At 39.0% G+C, this 26,806-nt stretch overlaps 1 protein-coding gene across 3 annotated transcripts in view; it reads left to right on the top strand.

Annotated features, from left to right (window-relative positions):
• Positions 1-26,806, top strand: part of CCDC191 (coiled-coil domain containing 191) — a 98,842-nt gene that overhangs the window by 35,372 nt on the left and 36,664 nt on the right. For all 3 annotated transcript variants that reach the window (XR_003507990.1, XM_027524058.1, XM_027524143.1), the window contains exons 8-12: positions 5,842-6,032; positions 14,049-14,295; positions 22,087-22,532; positions 23,295-23,407; positions 25,404-25,486. Coding sequence is in view for 2 of the 3 variants with exons in the window: in XM_027524058.1 (XP_027379859.1) it covers positions 5,842-6,032; positions 14,049-14,295; positions 22,087-22,532; positions 23,295-23,407; positions 25,404-25,486 (1,080 nt within the window). In the remaining variant the exon portion in view is untranslated. The remainder of the gene's footprint in view (positions 1-5,841; positions 6,033-14,048; positions 14,296-22,086; positions 22,533-23,294; positions 23,408-25,403; positions 25,487-26,806) is intronic.

Here is a 26,806-nt window from a genome sequence, read left to right as displayed (position 1 = left end):
GTGTTCAGGGGTTGGGGGGGGCACAATAATTTTCTCAAATCAGGAGTAAGATGGGATATAGGGTACAGTTTTTCAGTGCTATATCATCAAGATTCAACAACACATTAAAAGGATCATATACCTTTTAATGATCAAGTGGGGTTTATCCCAGGGATTCAAGATTTCTTCAATATATGCAGATCAATGTGCTACACCATATGAATAAATTGAAAGATCCTCCCCTCCACCTTCCAGGCACTTTTTAGTGTCTGTGGGGTCCTCTGCCTCAAGATAGTTGTCCTCCAAAAGGAAAAGAGATGTGGAGGATTGCTTTCTTGTGTAGTGTTAGGACGTCTGTTTCTTTGGGCCTGGCAGCAGCCAAGAGTCAGCTGAGCCCTTTGTTTCTAACCTTCGGTCCTTGGTTGGCTCCCCTAGACCACTAGTTGCACCACAGTTAGTTCCATTTGGCAAAAATAAATTGTAAACTTGTTGACATTTTTGTCCTCTTTACAACTCATTGTTTATTTTTCCATGACTGAGAATTTTGATGCAATTATCACTGCACTTTCTGACAAAAGGGAAATAGCGGAGGAATTCTGATGAGTTACCCAGTTCATTAATCAGAACAAGCATCTCTAGTGACAGGGTTAGAATTACAATGAAGATTAGATAGCAAATTGCTGTTCCACCTAACGTCAATCATTCCCAGTGACAGCGGTGTGATTACACTTCAGGGAAGAGCTTTTCTTGCCAACAAAAGGAGGGCAACTCCAGTGCAGGTAATAAATTTAGCAGAGTGAGCTGTCATTTCTTCTCTTGAGTGGAATCCTTAATGACTGAATGATGTTTTGTAGAAGATTTTGAAAGAAGAAAAGCATTTCACTTAAAAACTTTCTAAATTTCACTTTGTAGTTGTTGTTCAGTCGCTCAGTCATGTCCAGGTCTTTGCAACCCCATGGACTGCAGCAGGCCAGGTTTCCCTGTCCTTCACTATCTCCCGAAGTGTGTTCAAACTCATGTCCATTGAGTAAGTGATGCCATCCAACATTCTCATCCTCTGTCCATCCACTTCGCCTCCTGCCCTGAGTCTTTTCCACGATCAGGGTCTTTTCCAGTGAAATAGCTCTTGGCATCAGGTGGCCAAAGTATTGGAGCTTCAGCTTCAGCACTAGCCCTTCCAATGAATATTCAGGGTTGACCTCCTTTAGGAGTGACTGGTTGTATCTCCTTGCTGACCACAGGACTCTCAAGAGTCTTCTCCAACACCACAGTTCAAAAACATCAGTTCTTTGGCACTCAGCCTTCTTTACGGTCCAAGTCTCACATCCATGCATGACCACCGGAAAAACCTTATCTTTGACTAGACAGACCTTTGCGGCATAGTTATTTCTTTGCTTTTTAATACACTGTCTAGATTTGCTTTTCTTCCAGGGAGCAAATATCTGTTAATTTCATGGCTGCAGTCACTGTCCACAGATTTTTGTGCCTAAGAAAATAAAATCTGCCATTGTTTCCACTTTTTCCCCATATATTTGCTATGAAGTAATGGGACCAGATACCATGATCTTAGTTTTTTGAATGTTGAGTTTTAAGCTAGCTTTTTCACTCTCTTTCACCCTCATCAAGAAATTATTTAGTTCTTCTTCACTTTCTGCCATTACAGTGGTATTACCTGCATATCTGAAATTGTTGATATTTCTTCCAGCAATCTTGATTCCAGCTTGTGATTCATCCAGGCCATCATTTCGCATGATGTCCTCTGCATATAAATTAAATAAGCAAGGTGACAATATACAGCCTTGATGTACTCCTTTTCCAATTTTGAACTCACTTTGTAGTATTTTATTTTAAACATTGGGCTTCCCTGGTAGCTCAGTCGGTAAAGAATCTGCCTGCAATGCAGGTGGATATGTACTTAGGAGCAGTTCTTCCCACAGTGATTTCCAGCATTTTATTTACCTGTAACAAGTCTTAATTATCACCACAACTGTAAAAAAGAGACGTTAGAAGTTAGCAAAAGAGCAAATGACTTTATTTGAGAATGTATTAGACATAAAAACATGGTGCAGAAATAAATGAGCTAGGTAAGAAGCAGAGAGAGATAAGACTAGTTGTCTGCCTTGTTCAAACATGGTTCTCTGGCTTAAGCAGAATCTGTTCCTTTTCCAACCAGCTTTGATTTTAAGTATAGTTCTTGTTTCATAGAGCAAAGGGATAGAGCCCTTCTGTAGTTCCAGAGTGGAGAACTGTAGAGGAGAAGCAGGCCTGAGCACTGTGGGGACTCTGCTTGGGGGAACATAATAGGAAGGATAAGTAGATGGTGACTGTCAGCTGTGTCACTTCTTGTCTGTTCTCAGTAAGAACAGAGTGCTAGCATCTTGTCCCAGAGCAGACAGAACCAAGACTTTTTTCCTCTGTCAAATATTTTCTTCCAAGCACTTTGATGGGACTCCTGTTTGTCTAAATAATGTTTACTGTGAATCAAGAATAACCAAGTGACTATTGATTCATACTTTTATTTTTTTTTAATTTAAATGGGATTGCTGGGTTGCTCTTTTGAGTAGGCAGGGATAAAAACCAATGGCAAGGTGATTTCAAGAGAGCAGTTACCGTATGAGTATGTCACTTTGCTGCTATTAACTTCTATGTAGTGAAACTGAATTACAGACCTTCAAAACTGATCATGTTGCTCTCAAAGTCTAAACTTAAGTATTTTTAAAGAAATATTAATATATTGACTATGGCGTTTACAAACTCAAATTTTCCCCCTCTTAAATTCATGTTTTCCAGCAGTGCTTTTCTACTGAGGTAAGTGATGTATCAAATTCTTTCTCTTTCAGTATAAAAAAAGCAAATAGTTTGCTCTTCCTCTTTAAGAGAAGTTTTTTTTTTTTTAATTGTTTTTTACAGGTATACCCGCGTTCCCCGTCCTGAACCCTCCTCCCTCCTCCCTCCCCTACCCTCCCTCTGGGTCGTCCCATTGCACCAGCCCCAAGCATCCAGTACCGTGCATCGAACCTGGACTGGCAACTCGTTTCATACATGATATTATACATGTTTCAATGCTATTTTCCCAAATCTCCCCACCCTCTCCCTCTCCCACAGAGTCCATAATACTGATCTATACATCAGTGTCTCTTTTGCTGTCTCGTACACAGGGTTATTGTTACCATCTTTCTAAATTCCATATATATGTGTTAGTATACTGTACTGGTGTTTTTCTTTCTGGCTTACTTCACTCTGTATAATAGGTTCCAGTTTTATCCATCTCATTAGAACTGATTCAAATGTATTCTTTTTAATGGCTGAGTAATACTCCATTGTGTATATGTACCACAGCTTTCTTATCCATTCGTCTGCTGATGGGCATCTAGGTTGCTTCCATGTCCTGGCTATTATAAACAGTGCTGCGATGAACATTGGGGTACACGTGTCTCTTTCCCTTCTGGTTTCCTCAGTGTGTATGCCCAGCAGTGGGATTGCTGGATCATAAGGCAGTTCTATTTTCAGTTTTTTAAGGAATCTCCACACTGTTCTCCATAGCCTGGTATATTAGGGTCATCAGGATGCCTGAATGTTTTCATTTTAGCTTTAGGTATACCACGAACTCTTCACTTTGTGAATTTAGCCATTATCCCTTTTCAATTTGAAATTTGGCTTGGTAAGGTAAATCATAATATCTGGAGTCTATTTTGTAATGATGGTCTATGAGTTAATAAAATAGTACATGGGAAATGCTTTGAATTTTACAGAGAGAAAGAATGTGGAAATCCAAGAAGGACACTCTTAATAGTGCTATTATCATCAAGGTGGATTATGTTTGTACTATTTAATTGTTAGAAATATTCCAGGAGTTAAAATTAGAGATAGTTACCTATATATAGAATATTTCATCAAGTCACTTAAGAAGAAACTCTTAAGTGAATGTGGCAAATAGATATGATGTTTTCTTTAGACTACAGTGCACAAGTTAACACTATTTTTTTCATGCTGTATTTTTTGGGATAGATAAACAAATAATAATAAAAAAGCCATACCCCCTCAACAGGCAGCTGTGCATCTTTTCCTTGTTATGACTAAAAATGTATCTTATGTTCAGTGAATTTCCCTTCATTCATTGTCCTTCCTCCCTTTTCTCTTACTTTCTCCATCCTTCCTGCTTTTCCTTTTATGGGATCTAAGGTGAAAGTCTAGAAAATCTGTCCTCGTTTGACATAATGGAGAAGGAACAAGGAATATTTAAAGACTTTTGTGGTTTCTCCTAATGGAAAATTATAAAAAACAAGATTTTGTAGTTTGTCCAAATGACAATATAATCGGTTTCTTTTGTGGAAAATATTTCAGGCCAAATGAGCTATTCTAGGAATTCCAGCCTATGCTCGCCTATGTTATTGGTCTTTAAGTTATATACTCTTTCTCCCTATAACCTCACAAACGCAGAGATTATATCTTAAAAAAACTTGTTCAGAATCCCAAAATTCAAACACAATGGGTGCTTACTAAATGTTAAAATAGTGAAGGATAAGTATTTTTAAAGAGAAAGAAGCAGTAAATAGGGCCAACCCTGCTATGGCCCCCAAGTTCTTGACGCTGGTTGCTAGGCACCTCTTGGACCTCCCAGAGTCACTTTCTATGCAGTTACTTTCTATGTAGTGCCCCCCACATGTAGTACGGGGCTTCCCTGGGGCTCAGACAATAAAGAATTCACCTCCAATGCAGGAGACCTGGGTTTGATCCTTGAGTTGGGAAGATCCCCTGGAGAAGGGCATGGCTACCCACTCCAGTATTCTTACCTGGAGAATTCCATGGACAGAGGAGCCTGGCGGCTACAGTCCATGGCATCACAGAGTCAGACATGCCTGAGCAACTGAGCATGCACATGTGGTGCACTCTCAGATCTGCCAGGCCCTCCTCTAGAGGCTCACAGTCTTGTGAAGACTGGTATCAGGTGACTATAATATAGTATGAGGACTGCTTTAACTGTAGAAAGCATAGGTTGCTCTGGCAACCCAGGGGAAGAGTACTTGCATGTGGGGAGAGTAGTTGGTAATAGGAGGGCTTCCTGAGAGAGGTGACTCCTGAAGTCATCAGGCAAAGAGAGGGCATAAAAGGACAGAGAAATTAATATGACCATAAATGGGGAAGTGCAAAAACAGTGTGGTTGGTATAAGGCAAGAACTGAAAGTAATTTGATGAAGTAGGAGCATAAAATGTGAAAATAGAAGATGTAGGTCTTAGCCTGGCACCATAAGTACTCCTCTGGGGACATCCTTAGGGTCAGTATACCTTGTCTGATTTGTTGTCAGATACATATAGTGGAAGATTGCAAGCAGCCTGGGTATCTAGTTTCTCTTGGAGTGCTCACCAAAACCCTGACGTGGTCAGTGGTAGCTCAGCTGAAGCCATTTTTAGCTGTCTTGTTCCGAGGCACCAGAAACTGCATTCCATGCTATGGGATCTCCTATGTTCGTTTGTTTAGGACATCAGTGATGTTCCCGGTTGGCATTGAAGCCCCAAGACAGTCTGGCACGGGAGATCTCTGCGAAGCAGACCTTTCAAGTCTCCCAAATAGGCCTCTTAACTTAGATCTTAGATGTGACAGCTACTCCAGCTCTATGTAGGACTAGTGCCTTAAGACAAGAGTTAAATATTGTAGTAATAGCTTAAGTCATGAGGCTGATAGTGCCTTAGCTGCAAGACTTGAGTGTTTCTCATCATTATTGGCATAAAGCAGTTGTCTGTTCCCCTTCCATCAAGTTCCTAGATTTGTTAGAAAAAGTATGAGGGGGAAATCTGAGGAGAGGGTTCCCATCAGTAGATATTAGAAACCCTAGCACTGATTTTCCAATGTTTCCATTGCAGTGTCAAAAACGGTATTTCTCTGCCTGGCACAAGCTGATTCTTGATCATAGGATTAAGCTGGGGAAAGCTGGGACCCTGTCCGACTGGAAGTTGCAACTGAAGGTCCTGCGGGCCTGGAGAGACTACACGAGATCCCAGAAGTTGGGGCGAGAGACTCAAGCCATAGAAAATTACCTTAGAGAAGAAAACAGGTACTATTATTTGTATTAATACCATGAATTATATACTATGAAAATGTATATGTAGGACATACGTTTATGTTTCTATGTTTATGTAGGACATGTTTCCTCCTGAAGAACCCAAAAATAAGCTCTAAAAATGCTGTTCACTGGAATAATCTCATTTACATTTAAAATATATCACTGTTCTTCTCTGTTACATCCCAAACTGGAAAATTTTAACTGAACATTATAAGCAAAAAAATTTGGATTAAAATATACAAATGTACATGCTTTTCTTTTTTTAAAGGAAGCTAGTATTATGCTTTTTCCCTTGTCCTTTGATATAGTAGCATTGCACCCTGGACCATCTTACAATTTAGGAGACAGATTTTAGCTTATGTGCTAGTGATTTTCATTGATAGAAATCACTGTCCTCACATAGAATGTTAATTACAGACATAGGTAACGAACATCCATTTGAGAGAGCAAACCTTGGAAGAATGATTTCTCCCACTTCCCCACATCTTATTTAGAGGTTTTTGACACCCTTATATCAGTTCCCTCTTAGACTTGTGAATGACACAGAATTTGTCCTCAAAGAAAACTTTCTTTTGCTCTATCAACTTTCAATATGTTTTCTTCTTTTGATTTCCAAGCTCAACTTTGCATTCTTGAACCAAAATCATAGATGTGGAAGGAGCCATTTGTTTATTGGTGAGGAAAGCTGGAGGGAGCAGTTCATGGTCTTGGGTTTAATCACTTCTCAACCAGCGATCCTCTTGTTCATTCTGGGTGGAAAATTGGATGAATCCTATGTGAAAGTATCATCATGTATTGATAGAAGGGAGTGTCACGCTGGAGTTGTGCATCACCATGACAGCATCAGGCCATGGGGTGGGTGCGTAGGAGCCTGACGCATGACCCCTTATCTTCTAAGAACTCAGTTTTGTGGGGAAGATGAAATCTAGAAATAGTACAGGTGTGGACTAGCATTATATACTTTGTAATGTATCTCCTTTGGCTGTTGAGAACCTACTAGAGGGAAGTAACTGAGGAGGCTCCTACAGAATATCAGGAAGGACTTTATCAAGAAGATGGGTCCTAAGTTGGATTCTGCATGCGGTTAGTGGGATGTTCCTCAGTAGAAGTAAGGAGTGAGATGATGGCATGAAATATGGCTGGAAATCATCAAGCCTGTGGTTGTCAAGTTCATAAACTTGTGAAAGGCCTTAAATGGTAAGACAAGGAGTTTAGGCATTCTTTGGTAGATAAAGGTGAATGCCTGAAGGTTTTTAAGCAGGATGGTGACTTAGACAATTTTCCTTTCCTACAGTATGCTGAGGGAATATCTTCAGTGTGGGGGAGGAGCATTTTACAATTTACTTCTAAATTTTGAGGACCCAGTGATTGACCAAAGAATTGGGTGGATTTGTTGGATAAAAAAGCGAAGGAAATTAGAGATGTTGCAAAGGGGAAACATCATGAGTGAGGGCATAACAGGAGTGGAAACTAAGATGTTAAAGTTCAGAGTGGTCTGTGAAATTTACATGCCAGAAGAAGAAACCTATAGAAGAAAAATCTGAAGAACTTGAGATTCCATTCCAATTAAGCTATTTAAATATAAAAGCACTAAATGGGGATTTCATAATAGCACTGTGTGCCAATTTTTTTTTTAAAGATCTTCTTAGAACTTCTTGTCTCATATCTGTGAATTATTTTCAAGTGTCTATTTTTAAATGCTTAGCACAGATACTACATTTTTTTAACTGTCAGAGTTAGAAAATATTTAACTTATAATAATTTTTTTTTACTATAAACCTTTAGAGCAAGAAACTCTTCGAGTAGGAAGATATACCTCAAGGAGTATCTGATCCAGCCCCTCATTTTACACATTGCAAAAATAAGGCACAGAAAGGATGAACAACTCTGTCAAGGTCATAAAGCTTCAAGTAGCCCATCCAAGACTAGAGCCTGGTCCTTTTGATGCTAAGTCAGATGCTTTTTCCTATACTATGCTGCTCCTAGTTAAAGAAAATCTAGGTGATGGCTCCCTAAGACAGTCATGTTTTTCAGGTATATTGCCATTGACTCTAGATGGTTGTAGATGTGAAACAAGAGCAGTAATTAATAAATAACAAATCAAGGTAGAAATATAGAAAAGGAGCCACACTGTCCTTCATGTTGCTTTCCTACAAATCCCTGGCTTTCTGCATGTTGTTCTTCATTCTAGAGATTGTTTTAGGAAATTTTGGGGTGATTTTGTGCAAAGAAGGTTGGGTTATTAGAGGTAGAGAAAAAAGCTCAAAGGTAGCTACTACAAGCAGAAACCAAGAAGTGTCAGTGGGACTAAGGGTGTCAGGAGAGCCAGGATCCCCTTTGCTATGCTCGTCAGAGTTTCTCCCAGTTTCTCTGTAAATGCTAAATACATAATTGATGAATAATAGGTGAGCCAGTGGATGAATGAAGTTGGTTGCTTCTTCTTCGGTAATTTAACTCTATACATTTTCAAGGATTTTTTTCCTAAATAGTGAGATCAAAGGATAGAGAGCACTTATTGTAAATGGGTTACCCATTATAGAAATTATAACTCTTAACAGATGGACAGGACATCGTTGGTTCTTCAGCCCATTCACCTGGACATGAAAATCATGTGTTGTGTCTGTTTCTCAGATGTCAGCTCTGACCTGAGGCTCCAGCTCTTGAATCCACATTTGTTTTTGCCACTTGGGCTTTCCTCTTACTGGCCTGTCCCCCTTGCAGGGCCCAGCATTTGGGGCTTCTTTCTCTGCCTTCTTTCCTTTCTGTTCTTCCCACTTTCTCTCTGGAGCAACAATAAATCCCTCTCTTCTCATTCCTGATTTAGTCACCTTCTTTTCTTACTGAGCTTGTGCTCAGAGCCTCACTCATCCATGTATTTCTCCTGAAAGATACACCTTTTTCTAAAGGTTTATTTTCTAAATTTTCTTAAAAATTCCCTAATAGGAATTTTTGTCTATCTTTTTTCTTTTAAAAGTAGTTTCGGTGTATATAGAATGTCAGTACAATATTGTAATACAGTTGGAACATTGACAGATATTCCCGAACTCTTAATTAAGGATTTACCCACTCAGGTAGTACAACGAAATGGTGGCACACAATGCTAAGTTAGACCCTTGGCCGTGGTGGTATTGGACTTGAACTGTATTTGTAATTTCTTTAACATATTCACTTTTGAAAGTTGGCTCCAGATCTTCCATTCCGCCTCTCCACCATATTCCTTCCATTTACAGCCAGCCTGGACACACTGGGAAGAAGCAGGGCTTGTTTTCTACATCCTCTCCCCACCGTTCCTGAGCCTACTCTCCCGATTCCTCAGTTCTTTCCTGGGAAGCATCTCTGTCCTTCTCTTACTAATCTCCACAGTATCCTCAACCCTGCCTTCCCTTGAACAAGTGCTTTGGGCCTTTCCTGGACCAGGCTTTCGTCTCTTCCCTGTGTCCCTCTAGCTCCTCATACTCCGTCTCTGTACTCCTCAATTTGATGTTATCCCTCCTAGGAAACTTACACTTTATTAGGCAGTGTCTGCAAACAGTGCCCAAAATGTCAGTGATGGGGATTGGGGAGTACAGTGGCAGGCCCTTTGTCATCCTTCAAACCGTGACATTTATTCACTCACTCATTCCTTTATTCTGTCTGAGAGCATGTATTCATTCACCTGGTCAGCTTTACTGATGCTTACTGTATAGTAGACTTTTTCTTAAGTACCTGCAGAGGAACTAAAAAGAGTGTTGAACATTCTTGCCTTTTAGGAGTTTTCAATCTAAGTGGGGAAGTTAAAAATTTACCCAAATACTAAAAATAATTGCAACAGAAGGCGCAATAAGATAAAAAACTTAGGAGTGACATAGACTTGGCTATCATGCATTATAGTCCCCCAAGCAGCTTTTTAAAAATAGGAACTCTTGGGTCCCATCTTTTGAGAGAGACAGATCATGACTAAGTAGAAGAGAGCATTTTTCAGTTTAGGGGAAAACTGGTAAGCCAGTACATACTCAGCTTGTGTGGGAAAGGCTGGGGTGAACCCGCCAGGCTAGCTAGGGGTGGGAAGGCAGAACTGACGAGAGACTGTCAGGTAGTCCCCATTTCTGAACTCCTGATTTCAGCGTGCTGCAGGGCAGTCTTTTATGAAGCATCTCTGTTAATCACGGTCCACTGCCCTTCCCTTCATGCTCATCGCAGTATCCATTTGAGAGGCTAGAAATTACGTGGCATCCAAAGCTGGTAAAGCTCCTAGTGTGTCTGCCAGAGAGGCAGGAGGACCAGCCAGACTTGCCCTGGCTGGCTCACTTTAAATCTCTCTAAAGTAGAATTGTGTTATCTTCCATGTTTTCCCTGGAGGGGGCTACCTGGTGCATTTCAGAATGCATTAGCTTATGCATTCCTGTTCCTGCTGAACCCGCTCACCCCAAATGCAGCTGTTTGCATCGTTGCTATTTTTGTGTTCTGCATCAGATTTCAGCACTCTTATTGGATCACTAGCATATGGTTATTTGTTTATCATTTCTCACTTCCTTTTAAAAAATTCAAGACACTGACCTTTTAGATATCTAATAGTCTTGTCCTTAGATAGGGCTGTTACCTTACATGCATTTGTTCTATATTTTCAGGTTCTTTTTAAAATTTAATTACATCTTTAAAAACAGACTCCTGTGTGATGGGCAGTATAGGGCTTGTTGTTGTTAGAATGACACCACTTTTGAAGCGGAATCTGAGACACTTTCAGTTGCTTACCCAGGGTCCCCTATCTAGTTAGTGTTCTTCTGACTAGTGTTTTAGATCAACAGATACGTAGCATTTGAGGTGTTGATTCTGAGCAGCCTGGTTCATATTTAAATTCCTATTTGGACCTATTACATTTTATCTACTTAGTTCTTTGGAGACAGCCTTTCTCTGCATTTGTTATATAATTATAATGATCAATTTATATACTCTTATCAGAAATTCCCTGATTTCACCCTGGAACCATATTGGGACAGGATCCATAAAGGACCTCTTCATTTTATGTTTATTTGGAACTATTTCTTTGGGTTAGCATGCGGAAGTAAATCACATCTGACTGAGCTTTTAAGAAGTGATTTTTCAGTTTCAGAAATATTTATGCTTTTAGTATCATCATTTTAAAGGTATAAAAATGGGCTTGTCTGCAGAAGTGTCACTCTGCTGAAGGGAACCACAAGGGAGCAAGAGCAGAACCAGCCTTGTCTCTGGATCCCTGGCTTCTGTGTTCCTACCATTCCCACAAACCCAAGTACATCCTCGAATCCCTGCATATTCACTATAGGGAAAGCTCTGAACACAATAATAAACATGCATTTTCAACCCACTTTTTTTTTTTTAACTCTTTAGTCTTTTGTTATATTTCCAGAAGTATTTTTCTCTTTGCCTTTTCATACTATCCAAATAATCCCTCTCCTTGACAGTCAAGAGTCCAGTGCAGCTTTTAGCTGTTTATGCTATCAGTTCAGTTCAGTTCAGTTGCTCAGTTGTGTCCAACTCTTTGTGACCCCATGAATCACAGCACGCCAGGCCTCCCTGTCCATCACCAACTCCCGGAGTTCACCCAGACTCACGTCTGTCGAGTCAGTGATGCCATCCAGCCATCTCATCCTCTGTCGTCCCCTTCTCCTCCTGCCCCCAATCCCTCCCAGCATCAGAGTCTTTTCCAATGAGTCAACTCTTCGCATGAGGTGGCCAAAGTACTGGAGTTTCAGCTTTAGCATCATTCCTTCCAAAGAAATCCCAGGGCTGATCTCCTTCAGAATGGACTGGTTGGATCTACTTGCAGTCCAAGGGACTCTCAAGAGTCTTCTCCAACACCACAGTTCAAAAGCATCAATTCTTTAGAGTTCAGCTTTCTTCACAGTCCAACTCTCACATCCATACATGACCACTGGAAAAACCATAGCCTTGACTATACGGACCTTTGTTGGCAAAGTAATGCCTCTGCTTTTAAATATGCTATCTAGGTTGGTCATGACTTTCCTTCCAAGGAGTAAGTGTCTTTTAATTTCATGGCTGCAGTCACCATCTGCAGTGATTTTGCTATAAAAACATGAAATTAACATATCAGGTAGACTTCACACTTCTCCTTCATGCCCAGATTGATGTAAATCAAATTTTACATTAATTAGACAGCACATACATCTTCTGGCCTGTGGAAATTTACAATTTCCACTCACTTGAGTAAAATGCCATAGGGTGTTTTGTTTGTTTCATTATTTAGACATTGAAATTTTTGAGCTTTGTTCTTTCCTGCATTGCTACCTGATTTATTAGTCTTATTTCTTTTAAAATTTTTATTCCAAGGTCACTCAGTCTCAAATCCTTTTCTTTTTTTCTATCAAAGTAAAATATTATATATAAATGTTTATTACCATATTGTATTTTTACTATAAAAACCATCAGTCAATCACCAAGTATTTTTTATCTATCATTGCATTAGAAAGAAACAATATATAATGAAATATGCTGTTGGCAGAATTGTTGTTAGCATTTATCCTAAATTCTATTATTTCAATCAACATTACTCTCACTAGTTGGTTATTTCACCCAACTCCTCTGACATATGTTAAATTCTGTGACTCTGGAGTAGTCTTTCAAATTAAGGGTTTTAACTCATTAATGGTTCCTAAAATCAGCCTCAAGACAAGGTATGTTTTTTAAAAAATAGGATAGATTAGAAAAGAAACATTGGAGTACATCTCTGGTAGTAAGGGTAAATATCCTTTGACAAAACTTTTGTTGCAGTTATATATACTTTGTTTCAAACACACACAAGCTTATATTGAAGTCATGGTGTAACATTTTTTCCTTAGTGTAGGTGTCAGTCACAGAAGGTTTAAAAGTCACTTTAAGCATGTAAGAACTGTAGAAATGTTCTTCTGACTCATTGGCTTAAAACCTTACGATTTTTTTTTGATATGACCCCAAAAAGTCCATGAGGAGGGTTAAGTGTTACATATGTTTAACAGAAGTGAATATGCAAATAGTGTTGTAGAGAACTTATTCAAGTCACCTTTACAAGGTAAAATTAGTAGGTATCTAAACAATATTAGATTTTAAATCTCAAAATGGACTCTGGTTGTGATATAAGTTCCAAGCTCTACATCTCCCTTCTTCGGAGATGATAATCATCCACTTATAGACTGATCTCAGAGACCTCTATGCTTGAATTGTCACCTGGCTATCCCCAAAATGTCTTCAAATTGAGAGCCCCTTTGGGAGGGGAATGTAGCTGGCAGTTCCCAACTCCACTCAGTCATGTCCCCTAACATCACGAAGTTTTCAGGAATCAAAAGGAGCTCTTCCTTAGGAAGAGAGTGAACCAGATCCCCTACTAGATTATGAGTGAGCTCTGTGGGAGCAAGTGCCTTGTGTATTCCTTTACGTACTTCTAGTGTTAACAAGTGTCTGCACAAGGAAGTCGTCCTTCGTTCATGCACTTTATGGCTTTGGTAAACGAGTCCTTCTCTGCAGAGATCCTTTCCCTGGCCAAGTCCTTCTGCAAGGTTCACCCTTGTAAATTCATGTTTATTTTTATGTCTTATACTTAACTAATTATTGACAATTCACTTGTTAAGTTTTGTCCCTTTCTCCTCCCAAACCTGTCTTCCTTAGATTTGCAAGTATAGTTGAATATCTCCCTCATCCATTCATATATTTTTTCAAGTAGTTACCTGAATACCTATTCTTTCTGCTCCTTCCCCTCCAGAACGTCTCAGAAACTATATTATGATAATAAAAAAATTTAGCTAGTCTTTGTGGTGCGACAGAACAGAACAGTCCCTCTTTCTTCCGAGGCAGTGCCTTGAGGTGCCATTTTCTTCTTTGAGCACAGCCTTTGCACTGGGGAATTTTATAAAATGACTCCTTTGAGCTTAAATAAAAGAACAAACTGGAGCTGTGATGTAGCATCTCTAGAACTTCTTTAGACTTGTATTTCATTTATATTATCAACTAAAAAGCAGTAAATGGCTTCTTTTTTAATGGAAGTGCTTTGTTGCTTAGAAAACAACAACTGGCCACTGAGCATAACCGGAAACAAGTTCTCCAACACCATTTTACAGAATGGCAGCATTGGCATCGTGCAGAGATCCTAAAGAGAGAACTGGCTGTAACAAAGGAGGAAACCAGGAAGAAAATGAATGAGCTGCTGGAGGCAGCATCACTAGGGAAACTCAGTGCAAACATGTCATCAAGCATCGGTCTGCTTGAGGAGGCAACAGCTATGGAGGATCCACCTAGAAATGGAGAAGTAAGATGTTTTTCCTTTGCTTAGTCTTCCTGCTTATTACATACTTGAATTTAGCTTTGTCCTTGTATAGCCTGGGCTATTCACTTGGTAAAGAGTCCACCTGCATTGCAGGAGACCCCAGTTCAATTCCTGGGTCAGGAAGTTCCCCTGGAGAAGGGATAGGCTACCCACTCCAGGATTCTTGGGCTTCCCTAGTGGCTCAGTGGTAAAGACTCTGCCTGCAGTGTGGGAGACTAGGTTCAATCCCTGGGTTGGTAAGATCCCCTGGAGGAGGGCATGGCAACCCACTCCAATATTTTTGCCTGGAGAATTCCCATCAGAGGAGCCTGACGGGCTACAGTCCTTGGGGTTGCAGAGAGTTGGACACGACTGAGCGATTAAACACAGCACAGTACAGCCTGGACTATGCTGTTGTCAGATTTCCTGGCCTGGGCCGTCTAAAAGGTGAGAGCTGCTGCAGTGAACAAAGGTTGCCTTTCAGTCAGTGTTGACTTTCTTGAAATGAGTCTTCTTTTATAATCACGTATAAACTTTGGAATAGTTGAAATTTGGTAGAGATGTAATATAGACAGGGAATTTAAAACAACTAAGAGAAAAATTCCATCCAAAAAGAGATGTATAAAGCTTTGTTTAGAATTCCTGAACCTCTTATTTGATTATCAGACATTTCTCTTGTAAATGAGCTTGTGATTTATAAGAGGGGAATGTTTAGTTTTAATTTTCCTAATAAGAATTCATATGTATGAGTTCTGGCAATTGGCAGGAGAAAATGACAAAAAGGAAAAAGAAATGAATGTATATACAAAACAGAAACGGATTCACAGAAGAAGAGTAAAAAATAGGAAAAAGAAAAAATAGGCAATAATTCCATCATTTAGAGATAACCACTTGCCAGGTGGTGCTAGTGGTAAAGAACCTGCCTGCCAATGTACAAGATGCAGGAGACACAGGTTTGATCCCTGGGTCAGGAAGATCCTGGAGGAGGAACCACCTCCTATTGGCAACCCACTCCAGTATTCTTGCCTGGAAAATTCCGTGGACAGAGGAGCCTGGCTGACTACAGTCCATGGGACCATAAAGAATCGGACATGACTAAGAATGCACACACACACCAATAACATGTTGAAGTATATAGCCTGGTCTTTTCTCTATTCAAGCGTATGGAGATTTTTCTCTTTAATGCTATTTAGCTTTTAAATTTTCTTCAGTCAAGTCATTGAGGATATCTAATTTGCCATAATACAGGAAAAGGAAGGCCTAGTTGATTTACGATATTTTATTAGTGTCAGGTATATAACACAAGTGATTCAGTTATATATACATATTTTTCAGATTATTTTCCACTATAGGTTATTGTACGGAGAAGGCAATGGCACCCCACTCCAGTACTCTTGCCTGGAAAATCCCATGGATGGAGGAGCCTGGTAGGTTACAGTCCATGGGATTGCTAAGAGTCTGACATGACTGAGCGACTTCACTTTCACTTTTCACTTTCCTGCACTGGAGAAGGCAATGACAACCCACTCCAGTGTTCTTGCCTGGAGAATCCCAGGGACAGGGGAGCCTGGTGGGCTGCCGTCTATGGGGTCACACAGAGTCGGACACGACTGAAGCGACTTAGCAGCAGCAGCAGCAGGTTATTGTAAGATAATTGCATATAGTTTCTTGTGCTCTTGTTGATATCTCTTTTATACATAGTAGTTTGTATTCGTTAATCCCCTACTCCTACTTTATCTCTCCCCTTCCCCTTTCCCCTTTGGCAACTGTAAGTTTGTTTTCTATGTCTATGAATCTGTTTCTGTTCTGTGTATACATTCATTTGTATTGTTTTTTAGACTCTATACGTAAATGATATCACATAATATTTGTCTTTCTCTGTCTGACTTTAGTTAGTATGATATTATCTAGGTCCATGTTGCTGCAAACAGCAGTATTTCATTCTTTTTTATGGCCAAGTAATCTTCTGCTGTGTTTATATACATCACTCTTAAACCAATTGTCTGTTGATAGGCACTTGAGTTGTTTCCAAGTCTTGGTTGTTGTAAATAGTGTTGCTGTGTTAATTTTTTAAGGAAACTCTGTACTGTTTTCCACAGTGGATGCACCAGTTTACATTCCCACCAATAGTGTATGAGGATTCCCTTTTCTTCACACCCTCTTCAGCATTTATTATTTGTGGACTTTTTGATGATGGCCACTTTGACCAGTATGAGGTGTGAGCTCACTGTGGCTTTGATTTGCATTTCTCTGATAATTAGTGATATTGAGCATCTTTCATGTGCCTGTTGGCCATCTGTATGTCGTCTTTGGAAACATGTCTGTTTAGGTCTTTTGCCAACTTTTTATTGGGTTGTTTGCTTTTTTGATATTGAGGTGAATGCACTGTTGTATATTTTGGATATTAACCCCTTGTCAGTTGCATCATTTGCAAATATTTTCTTCTATTTAGTGGACTTTTGTTTTGTTGATGGTTTCTTTTGCTGTGCAGAAGCTTTTTAGTTTGAGTAGTATTACTTTTGATTTTATTTCTTTTGTTTTGGGAGCCTGATCTAATATAATACAGCTATGATTTATGTCCAGTTTGCCTATGTTCTCATCTAGGAGTTTTATGATGTCGTGTCTTATATTTAGGTCTTTAAACCATTTTGAGTTTATTTTTATATGTGGTATTCAGAAATATTCTTATTTCACTGATTTACATGAGACTGTCCAGCTTTCCCAATACCGCTTGCTGAAGAGACTTTTTTCTCCTTTGTATACTTTTGCCTCCTTGGTTAGAGATTAATCTGCTATAGGTGTGTGAGTTTATTTCTGAGCTCTATATTCTGTGCCAGTACCATGCTGTTTTGATTACTGTAGCTTTGTAGTATAGTCTGAAGTCTGGAAGGGCTATGCCTTCACCTTGATCCTTTTTCCTCAGGACTGCTTTGGCATTTCTGGTTCTTTCATGATTCCATATAAATTTTAGGGTTATTTGTTATAGTTCTGTGGAAAATGTCACAAATATTTTGATAGGGATTGCATTTAATCTGTAGATTGCTTTGGGTAGCATGGCTATTTTAATAACATTAATTCTTCCAATTCAAGAGCATGGGATATCTTCCTGTTTCTTTGAATCATCTTCAGTTTCTTTTATCAGTGTTTTGTAGTTTTCAGCATATAGTTTTCAGGCCTTTCACTTCCTTGGTTAAGCTTATTTCTAGGTTTCTTTTTTTATGCAGTTTTATTTATTTATTCATTGATTATTGAAGCATAATTGATTTTCAGTGTTGTGCCAAAATGATGCAGTTTTAAATGGAATTTTTTTTTTTTTTGCTTTCTCTTTCTGATATTTCATTGTTAGTATAAAGAAATGCAGCAGATTTAAATATGTTAATCTTATATCTTGCCACTTTACTGAATTCCTTTGCTTTTTTTTTTGGCTGCACTGCACAGTAGGGATGTGTGCACTCCTTGACCAAGGATGGAACCTGTGCCCTGTGTAGTGGAAGTGTGGAGTCCTAACCACTGGACCACCAGAGAAGTCCCCTTACTGGATTCATTTATTAGTTCTAATAGTTTGCATAGCAAGTCTTTATGGTTTTCTGTATAGAGAATCATGGCTTCTGCAAACAGTGACAGTTTCACCTCTTCTCTTCCAATTTGAATACCTTTTATTTCTCTTTCTTGTTGATTGCTGTGGCTTTCCAATATTATGTTGAATAGCAATGGTGAGAGTGGGCATCCTTGTCTTGTTCCTGAATTTAGTGGGGAGGTTCTCAGCTTTACACAATTGAGCATTATATTGGCTGTGGTTTATCATAAATGACTTTTATTATGTTGAGATATGTTTCTTTATACACACTTTGGTGAGAATATACTTTCTTATGATAATGTGGTCTGTTTTTCTAAAATTATTTTCCACAATGTAATGAGAGTTTTCTGTGTCACTAAATCTACTTCTACAACAGTAGTTTCCAACTGAGAGTATAACACAGACTCAGACCTACGAAATCAGAATTTCTGGGTGTGGGGCACCATGGTTTTTTTGAAGTTCCCCAGGTGAACTTGATGAATAAGCCCTGGTTAAGGACTGTCATTCTGTGCCATTGTGTTTAATGACTGCATGAAACTATCATGGACCACAAGCTAGACTCTTTTCTGTTGCTAGGCATTTAACTTGTTTCTAGTTTACCCCTTTTATAAACAAAGCCTTAGTGAACAAGTAGCTAACTAAGTCTTTGCACACATCCATAAGCTTTTACTTCGGATAAATACCTAAAAATAGAATGCACATTTTAAAGACTTTTACCAAATGGCCCTTCCAGGAAGGTTGTTTCAAAGAAGTACCTATTTTCCTGTTTGATACCATATTTGTTATTTTTGCTAAGTTGACAGGTAAAATATTTTTCATGTTACTGTTGCTTCAACATTTGCATTTTTTATTACTATGAGGTTAAGCTGGAGAAGGCAATGGCACCCCACTCCAGTACTGTTGCCTGGAAAATCCCATGGATGGAGGAGCCTGGTAGGCTGCAGTCCATGGGGTCACTAAGAGTCAGACACGACTGAGCGACTTCACTTTCACTTTCCACTTTCATGCATTGGAGAAGGAGATGGCAACCCACTCCAGTGTTCTTGCCTGGAGAATCCCATGGATGGAGAAGCCTGGTGGGCTGCGGTCCGTGGGGTTGCACAGAGTCGGACACGACTGAAGCAACTTAGCAGCAGCAGCAGCAAGATTTTTTATATGGACCATTTATATATATATATATATATATATATATATATCTCTGAAAATGAGTATAGAAAAGTTAATAGTGATTTGTCTCATCATACATTTTGTCCATTTTTATCCTTGATTATATATCTTTTTGTTATTTATAGGAACTCTGTTTTTAAGACTATTGATGCTTTTATTATCATTTATTTGGCAATTTTTTTCATTTTGTTATTTGTCTTATTTGTGGAGTTTGTTATGTATACAGTTAAGTTTCATTTTGTTTTTTAATTGGTCTGTCACATTTGAATTTTTTTCTGGTTGTACATTTATTTTAAATTCTGTGTTCTAAGTATACAATAATTAATCTGTAGGGAAACATGTTGAACTCATTTTCTTTTTTTTTTTAATTTTTATTTTATATTGGAGTATCATTGGTTAACAATATTATGTTATTTTCAGGTGTACAGCAAAGTGATTCAGTTATACATAAACATGTATCTGTTCTTTTTCAAATTCTTTTCCCATTTAGGTTTTTACAAGATATTGAGCCAAATTCCATGTTCTATACAGTAGGTCCTTGTTGGTTATCTATTTAAATATAGCAGTGTGTACATGGTAATCTCAAACTCTCAATATATCCCTCCTTCCACCCTTCCTCCCTGATGAACCATAAGTTTATTCTCTAAGTATACAGTTAAGTTTTTACTAAGTCAATCCTATCAGTTTTTTTTTTTTCATAATTGCATTTGGCATGTTTGAAAAGACTTTCGGGAAAGGACCTCTGCCCCCTCACCTCCAACCTGGCCCCTGCACCCTTCTACATAATGCTGTTAAGTACTAAAGTCAAATGTGTGAAGTTAAATTGAGCACTGTATGATCCCCAGCCTTGCTTTGTGTTGTGATTACTGCCAGCAAGTAGGTGGGTTTTAATTTAAGTTTAGTCTCTCTCTGCAGAGGAGGGTCATGAGGGTGCTTTTTTGGATTTATGTAACATTTTGGTCCCTTCCCCTGGGTAACTTAACTGCCTTGATGTTAGTTAGATAATCTTGTTTCCATTGAGACCCAAGAGAATCTTCTATGTAAATAGCTGTATGAAGCCTTTTACATCACAAAGTTCCAGTTATCTTCAAATGGAAGAAGTCAGCAGAAAATCTTTTGTTACCTGCATAAAACAGAAAAATTGCTACATGTGTATATAATTTAGACTCAAGAAAAAGTCTTCAGATCTCTGAAGTCAAGATAAAAGATTTTATCAAGAAAAGATAAAGTTGTAAAAAGTAGAACAAATGAAAATAAAAGGCTGTAATAGATTCTATAGATTACTAGATAAATTCTGATCTTGCCCAGAGTATACAGTATAACATGAACAAATGAATATATAAAATCTATACTTAGATGCTCAGTAATTATACTGTCAGAGGAACATATGTACCATGAACACATACCTTATACCTTGAAATTTTTTTGAAATTATCAGTTAGCTAATAGAGGTGTTTTTCTCTAATTGAGCCAGACTGTTCAGTCCTTTTCTGTTAAGTACAATCTGTACCATTAAGATTTTCTTTCATTCTCTTATTTTCACCTTAAAAAGTTAACGTGATCCAAAAGAAATCTTGTTGCTGTACTCAAGGCTTTTATAGTCTTGCTGGGTTAATAATGCATCATTACCACAAAGTTTAAAAGGGCCTAAAACATATACCTTGCTTGACACTAAATTGCTTAAGCAGGTGTTCTCATGAATAAATGTCCACTGACATTTCTAAAATAGAAGGCTATGTTTTAAAGTATTTTAACATTTCAGAGTTTCCATATATTATATCTTTCTCTTTTGCTGAGTCCATGGAAAATATTTCCATCATCATGAAAATTATCTTTTGAGTTCCCAAGTATGGCGCCCTGATGGAGCCAGAAGTTTCTATGATACAAGATAGTTCATAGTATTTTTCTCCTAACACCACTGTGGATGACAGAGTCAAAAACTGATCAGACTTTAGACCATGGAATCAAACTATTCTAGAAGAAACATTTTAACTGTGACATTATTTTAACCAGCATAACTTTTTCTGATTAACGAGTCTGTTTCTTTCTATATAGAATTTGTAATTGAGTACAACACCTAAATCTGTTTAATAAGATTTATGTGATAAAGCCTTAAAAACTATTAAGCTATATGCTAATACAAAATATTATTAGGTAGCATTAGTCTTATATAATGTAGATATTTGCCCAGTGGGCTTGCAAACACTTCCCACAAATAAATTCTTTGGAATAGCTGGAGACAGTATGGTTTAATCCAGGCCTTGATCCTGAAATAGATAAATACCCTGTGATTAATTTATTAGTGGCAAGAGAGACATTAGAAGAACTGTCATTAAAGAGCTGTTATTATTAAAGAGCTATTACTGATTTGTAAAGTTTTTCCGTAGCTGTCAAACATTCTTGAGAAAGAATATATACTTCGCCATAATATTTTCAATTTCCTGCAAAGTGAAAGTGTTAGTTGCTCAGTAGGGTCTGATTATTTGCGACCCCATGGACTGCAGCCCACCAGTCTCCTCTGTCCATGGAATTCTCCAGGCAAGAATACTGGAGTGGGCAGCTATTTCCTTCTCCAGGGGATCTTCCCAACCCAGGAATCAAACCTGGGTGTCCTGCACTGCAGGCAGATTCTTTACCATCTGAGGCACCAGGGAAGCCCATTTCCTGCAAAATTCAGGGTCAGTTCACGCAGATTATATTCCTGGGATGTATATCTGGAGTAATCATGCCCAATTTCTAAATGAACTATCCAAATTAGATATTTATAAGAGCACATTTTTCTGATCACAAATATCCTGGCCATGGCAGTAGTTCCTGTGACTGTACCCACTCCCACCAGGTTCTGTGGTGAGCAACAGTGCACATTCTAAGAGTGACTGACAAGGCTAAGACTGGCAGCCTCTGAGATAGCCAGGTGGGAGCCCAGAGCAGCCGTGGCTGGGGTCAGGGCAGTTGTGCCATTGAACAGAGCGGCGCCGACCTGGGGGAGATAGAGCTCATCAGCACAGTCCTTTAAATGGATGAGCTACAGCATATTCCTTCTCTCTCAGGTGGCTGCTGTCCCTGCTTTGTGGGAAAAGCCTCCCTCCGGGAGCAGTGGTTGTCTGCCCAGCTGCCACCTCAGAAGACCAACAAAGAGCATCTTGCAGGTTCCCCTCCAAAAGGCCCCTCTGGATACGTCTGACAGTAAGCCACACAAGGGCCCAGGTGATGAGCCCTCCCAACAGCCTGGTAACAAAAAGAAGTTCAGAACCAGTAGCTGGAAAGCAGAACCTGTTTGCATGGGTCATTTCTGCAACCGCCATATCTTCCAGCAGCAGCTTATTGAAAAGCAGAAGAAGAAACTTCAGGAACAGCAGAAAACAATTCTGGAGCTGAAGGAAAACCAGCGGCTGGCAGAGGTTCGGCGGGCAGCAGGGCATACGCACCCACAGAGCTGCCAGCTGTCAAACCCGGGAGAAGATGAATGGGAACGAACCTGCCAAGTGCTTCCAAAGTATGTTCATTGTACTGGAACACTCTCTGGAGTCTTTGTTGTTGTTCTTTTACTTTGTGGTCAAAAGGCTCCTGAATTTTACCCAACATCCAGATTCCATAGTTGCTTGTTGTGCACATGCAAAGCAGAGAGGCTTCATACATTGTGATTGGTATGTGAAAGGTACCAAAAGGTGTTTAAGGCAAGTGGCTGCCTATAAGGATCCAGTTGTATACAGCTAGCAATTGTATTGTAGCTGCCTTTGTCTGAGGACCTGTCACTCTGCCAGTAAAATAGGAAAATGCTTACTTGCTCTAACTCGATTTCTGGATTCCTGATTATGTTTAGGGCTGAGAAGCCAGGTCAGAAAATATCAGGTCTAAACGGAGCAGCCCTTGGGGATGGCCATTTATCTAGCTTAAGTCTGTAGTTGTTTGAGATAAATATCTTTGAATCTAGAATAATAGTCCAAATTTCTCAAAAGCTATTTAGGATGGTTTTAGACATGCTTGTGACATACTCAGTATGTGTGATAAATGGTAGGATAAGAAGTGGGCAGTATGTATTAATCTGAAGCACTGGGTTGGGAGTCAGAGCACCTGACTCACGTTGTAGACTCAGGCCACTCACTCAACCTTTCCATGCCTCATTATACCAATTTATTAAATGGGTATAATAATACATAGTTATCTCAAGGGAGTAAGGATTAATTAAAGTTTAAAAGACTTTGAGTTCTGAAACTGGTGATTGGTCTGAATTCTTTTCCTTTTTCTTCCCCCCCAGTTCACCTGTTGCTTCCCCTGGGACTGAAGGCAGTAGAAGTGACTCCCGAAATTCTCTTTCTGGACCCAGAAGGAATCCAAGGCAGATGATGGCGCCCCATCCCATACTGAAAGGCAGGGCTATCTCGGTGGGACCTGGGTTATGGTTATCTTTCCTCCAGGAGTAGGATATGTTGGGACTGAATCCTGGCAACTGTTGGGTTTTGAGACTTAGCAGAACCTGGTCAAAGTCTAAGATGAGTAGATACGTGACAAGTAGATACACCAGAGAACACAGAGAACACGACTTTTTTCCTACCCCTCCTGCCAAATTTTCTGGTCTTCCTGGCCAATACAAAAACAAAACATTGCTGAAAGGTTTAATCATTCTTTTGTAATTTGAGATTTGGACTGTGTTTTTAAAATGGGATAATTCACAAAAGAATTCTGAGTGGCTTCTAAGAATAAACACTAAAGGTCATCTGTCATTGTACTTTTTAACATTAAAATACAGATCAGTTTACAGTAATCTACATCAAGTTATTACATCATTGTATAATGAATCGTGCCTTGATGACAGGCTTCTAGAATGAAATCTATAAACCAGACATTTTAATAACATTTTTGATGTGCATGGAATCATTATTTAAACCAAACCACACTATGAAAAGAGAAGCATTCCTTGGAGCTCACCTAGTGAAACTGCTAGCTGCTTTTACTCTGTACTTAGTCATGCACTGAACATATGTTTGTGTGAAGTGGTAGGCACTTTGACAATTTTATTGTGGCTTGTAAATCTGACTTTTTACCTGTGGTAGGATTGCTGCCCTAACAGGAAGTGATGTCACCAGAGGTACACTGTGCCTGAAGTCCATTCCTGTTAATGAAAAAAATCAGCAGTCTATTCATTGACTCTCTGCCAAGTCAGCAATTTATGACCTCTTTGTCCATCATTGAGGATGATCAGGAAGTGCCCAGTTTGGTGTGATTATTTTTAAGAAATTATTGTTTGATCAAAGAGTTAGCGTGTTTTGGAACACCTAGCTATTTTCAAGTAATCTTTAATGACTAGCTCTAGAAAAGATGAAAAAAGGGCATATTACCACAGGCTCTGCCTCTTGGGGCTCTCACTTTAATCCTCTAGTCTTATTTCTGCCTCCTTAAAGACAGTCTCATTCCTGCCATCTGTGGCACCCCCACTACTCTTTTTCCAGCAAAGCCGACACTTAATATCTGTAAGAAATAGCCTGCTGGGTTTTTTGTTTATTAATTCTTGAAACTTGGACTTCAATTTTCTTCTCTGTAACACAGCACAAGGAACCTAAAGTAACCATTGGCTGAGTTAGGTGAGCAGAACTTGATACTCCTCCCACCCATGCCCCTCTGCCTATGAAACCCCAGCTGGTGACAGACTCATATTATCAGGCCATCTTGCACATTTGCTTCTTTTGGATCGATATTTAATAGACTGTCAAGAACAGGAGTCTGACACTTGAATTCGTTCAGATGCCAGTTCTTCAGATGCCTAGTACAATTCCATTTCCTGCCCATCTGGATATCCCGGCCCTAAAACTAGTTTAAAATGTGATCATCATGACCCCAAACCTCAGTTTGTTCGTTGTTGTTGTCACATATGCAGACATACATAGTAACCTAGGAGAAGGTGGCAAACTCCATGGTATTTGAGGAGTGATTCTGTTCTCAAAGTATTTGTTAGATGTAATTAAAGTTTTCAACATTCATTAAAGGAATTGCCAAATTAAAATTCTGGTTTCTGGATTTCACATACTAAAAGTTTCTTCAAGACACATTACCTTATTTAAACCAGTGAACAATTATTCTAATAAAAATGTGAGCAAAAACATAATCTGAAAATTGTTCATCATGGCCAAGGATGGGACTGTCAGTCCTTAACCTGTAGGATGTGTGTATGTGTGTATACCTATACACATGGTATAATTACAATTTCTGTAATTGTATTTTAATATAAATTTTATGCATATATATATACATATATATTTGGCATTGTGAACACCCAAAAGAAAACTTTAACCATTTTACCATAAAATGGAGACATTTCTTTTCCAGTGTTCCTTATATTTTTTATATTGGAACTCTTACTGTTTTCTAGCCATGGAAGAGAGAGCAGTTCAGCGAGCTGAACGTAGGCAGATCTTGGCAGAGAAGAAGAAAAAACAAGAAGAGGAGAAATTGGTAATAAATCAAGAATACAAAGTGAGGCAAGAAAAAGGATTTGTATAGGTCTTTATTAAAAACTGAAACCTAGGTTGTTTAAGGCAATTAAGGCAGTAGCATAACACCAACTTTGGATATGGCTTTTTGCCTCCTGGCCTGAACTCTATGATAGTTTTAGGAAAATGAAGAGAAGGAGCATCAGCATCATTAGTATACAACAATAAAATGTTTTCAAAGTTGATGGAGCTAGCAAATTAGGAGATTTACACATAACCAAGACTGATGTGTAATAGGTAAATATTCAACCTGCGAAGTTTACAAAGGTGGATAATTCTTTTTTTTAATTGGAGGCTAATTACTTTACAATATTGTAGTGGTTTTTGCCATACATCAACATGAATCAGCACACATGTGTTCCCCATCCAGAACCCCCCTCCCACCTCCCTCCCCATCCCATCCCCCAGGGTCATCCCAGTGCACCAGCCCTGAGCACCCTGTCTCATGCATTGAACCTGGACCGGCAATCCACTTCACATATGATAATATACACATTTCAGCACTACCCTCTCAAATCATCCCACCCTCACCTTCTCCCACAGAGTCCAAAAGACCATTCTTTATATCTGTGTCTCTTTTGCTGTCTCTCATATAGGGTCATTGTTACCATCTTTCTAAATTCCATATATATGCATTAGTCTACTGTATTGGTGTTTTTCTTTCTGGCTTACTTCACTCTGTATAATAGGCTCCAGTTTCATCCACCTCATTAGAACTGATTCAAATGTATTCTTTTTAATGGCTGAGTAATACTCCATTGTGTGTATGTACCACAGCTTTCTTATCCATTCGTCTGCCGATGGGCATCCATGTCTAGGTTGCTTCCATGTCCTGACTATTATAAACAGTGCTGCGATGAACATTGGGGTACACATGTCTCTTTCAGTTCTGGCTTCCTCAGTGTGTATGCCCAGCAGTGGGATTGCTGGGTTGTATGGCAGTTCTATTTCCAGTTTTTTTAAGGAATTGCCACACTGTTCTCCATAGTGGCTGTACTAGTTTGCATTCCCACCAACAGTGTAAGAGGGTTCCTTTTTCTCCACACCCTCTCCAGCATTTATGTTTATAGACTTTTTGATAGCAGCCTTTCTGACTGGCGTGAGACGGTACCTCATTGTGGTTTTGATTTGTATTTCTCTGATAATGAGAGATGTTGAGCATCTTTTCATGTGCTTCTTAGCCATCTGTATGTCTTCTTTGGAGAAATGTCTGTTTAGTTCTTTGGCCCATTTTTTGATTGGGTTGTTTATTTTTCTAGAATTGAGTTGCAGGAGCTACTTG

Source organism: Bos indicus x Bos taurus, chromosome 1, assembly GCF_003369695.1.
Source record: "Bos indicus x Bos taurus breed Angus x Brahman F1 hybrid chromosome 1, Bos_hybrid_MaternalHap_v2.0, whole genome shotgun sequence".
NCBI lineage: Eukaryota > Metazoa > Chordata > Mammalia > Artiodactyla > Bovidae > Bos > Bos indicus x Bos taurus.
This window is presented reverse-complemented; position numbering and strand designations above follow the sequence as displayed.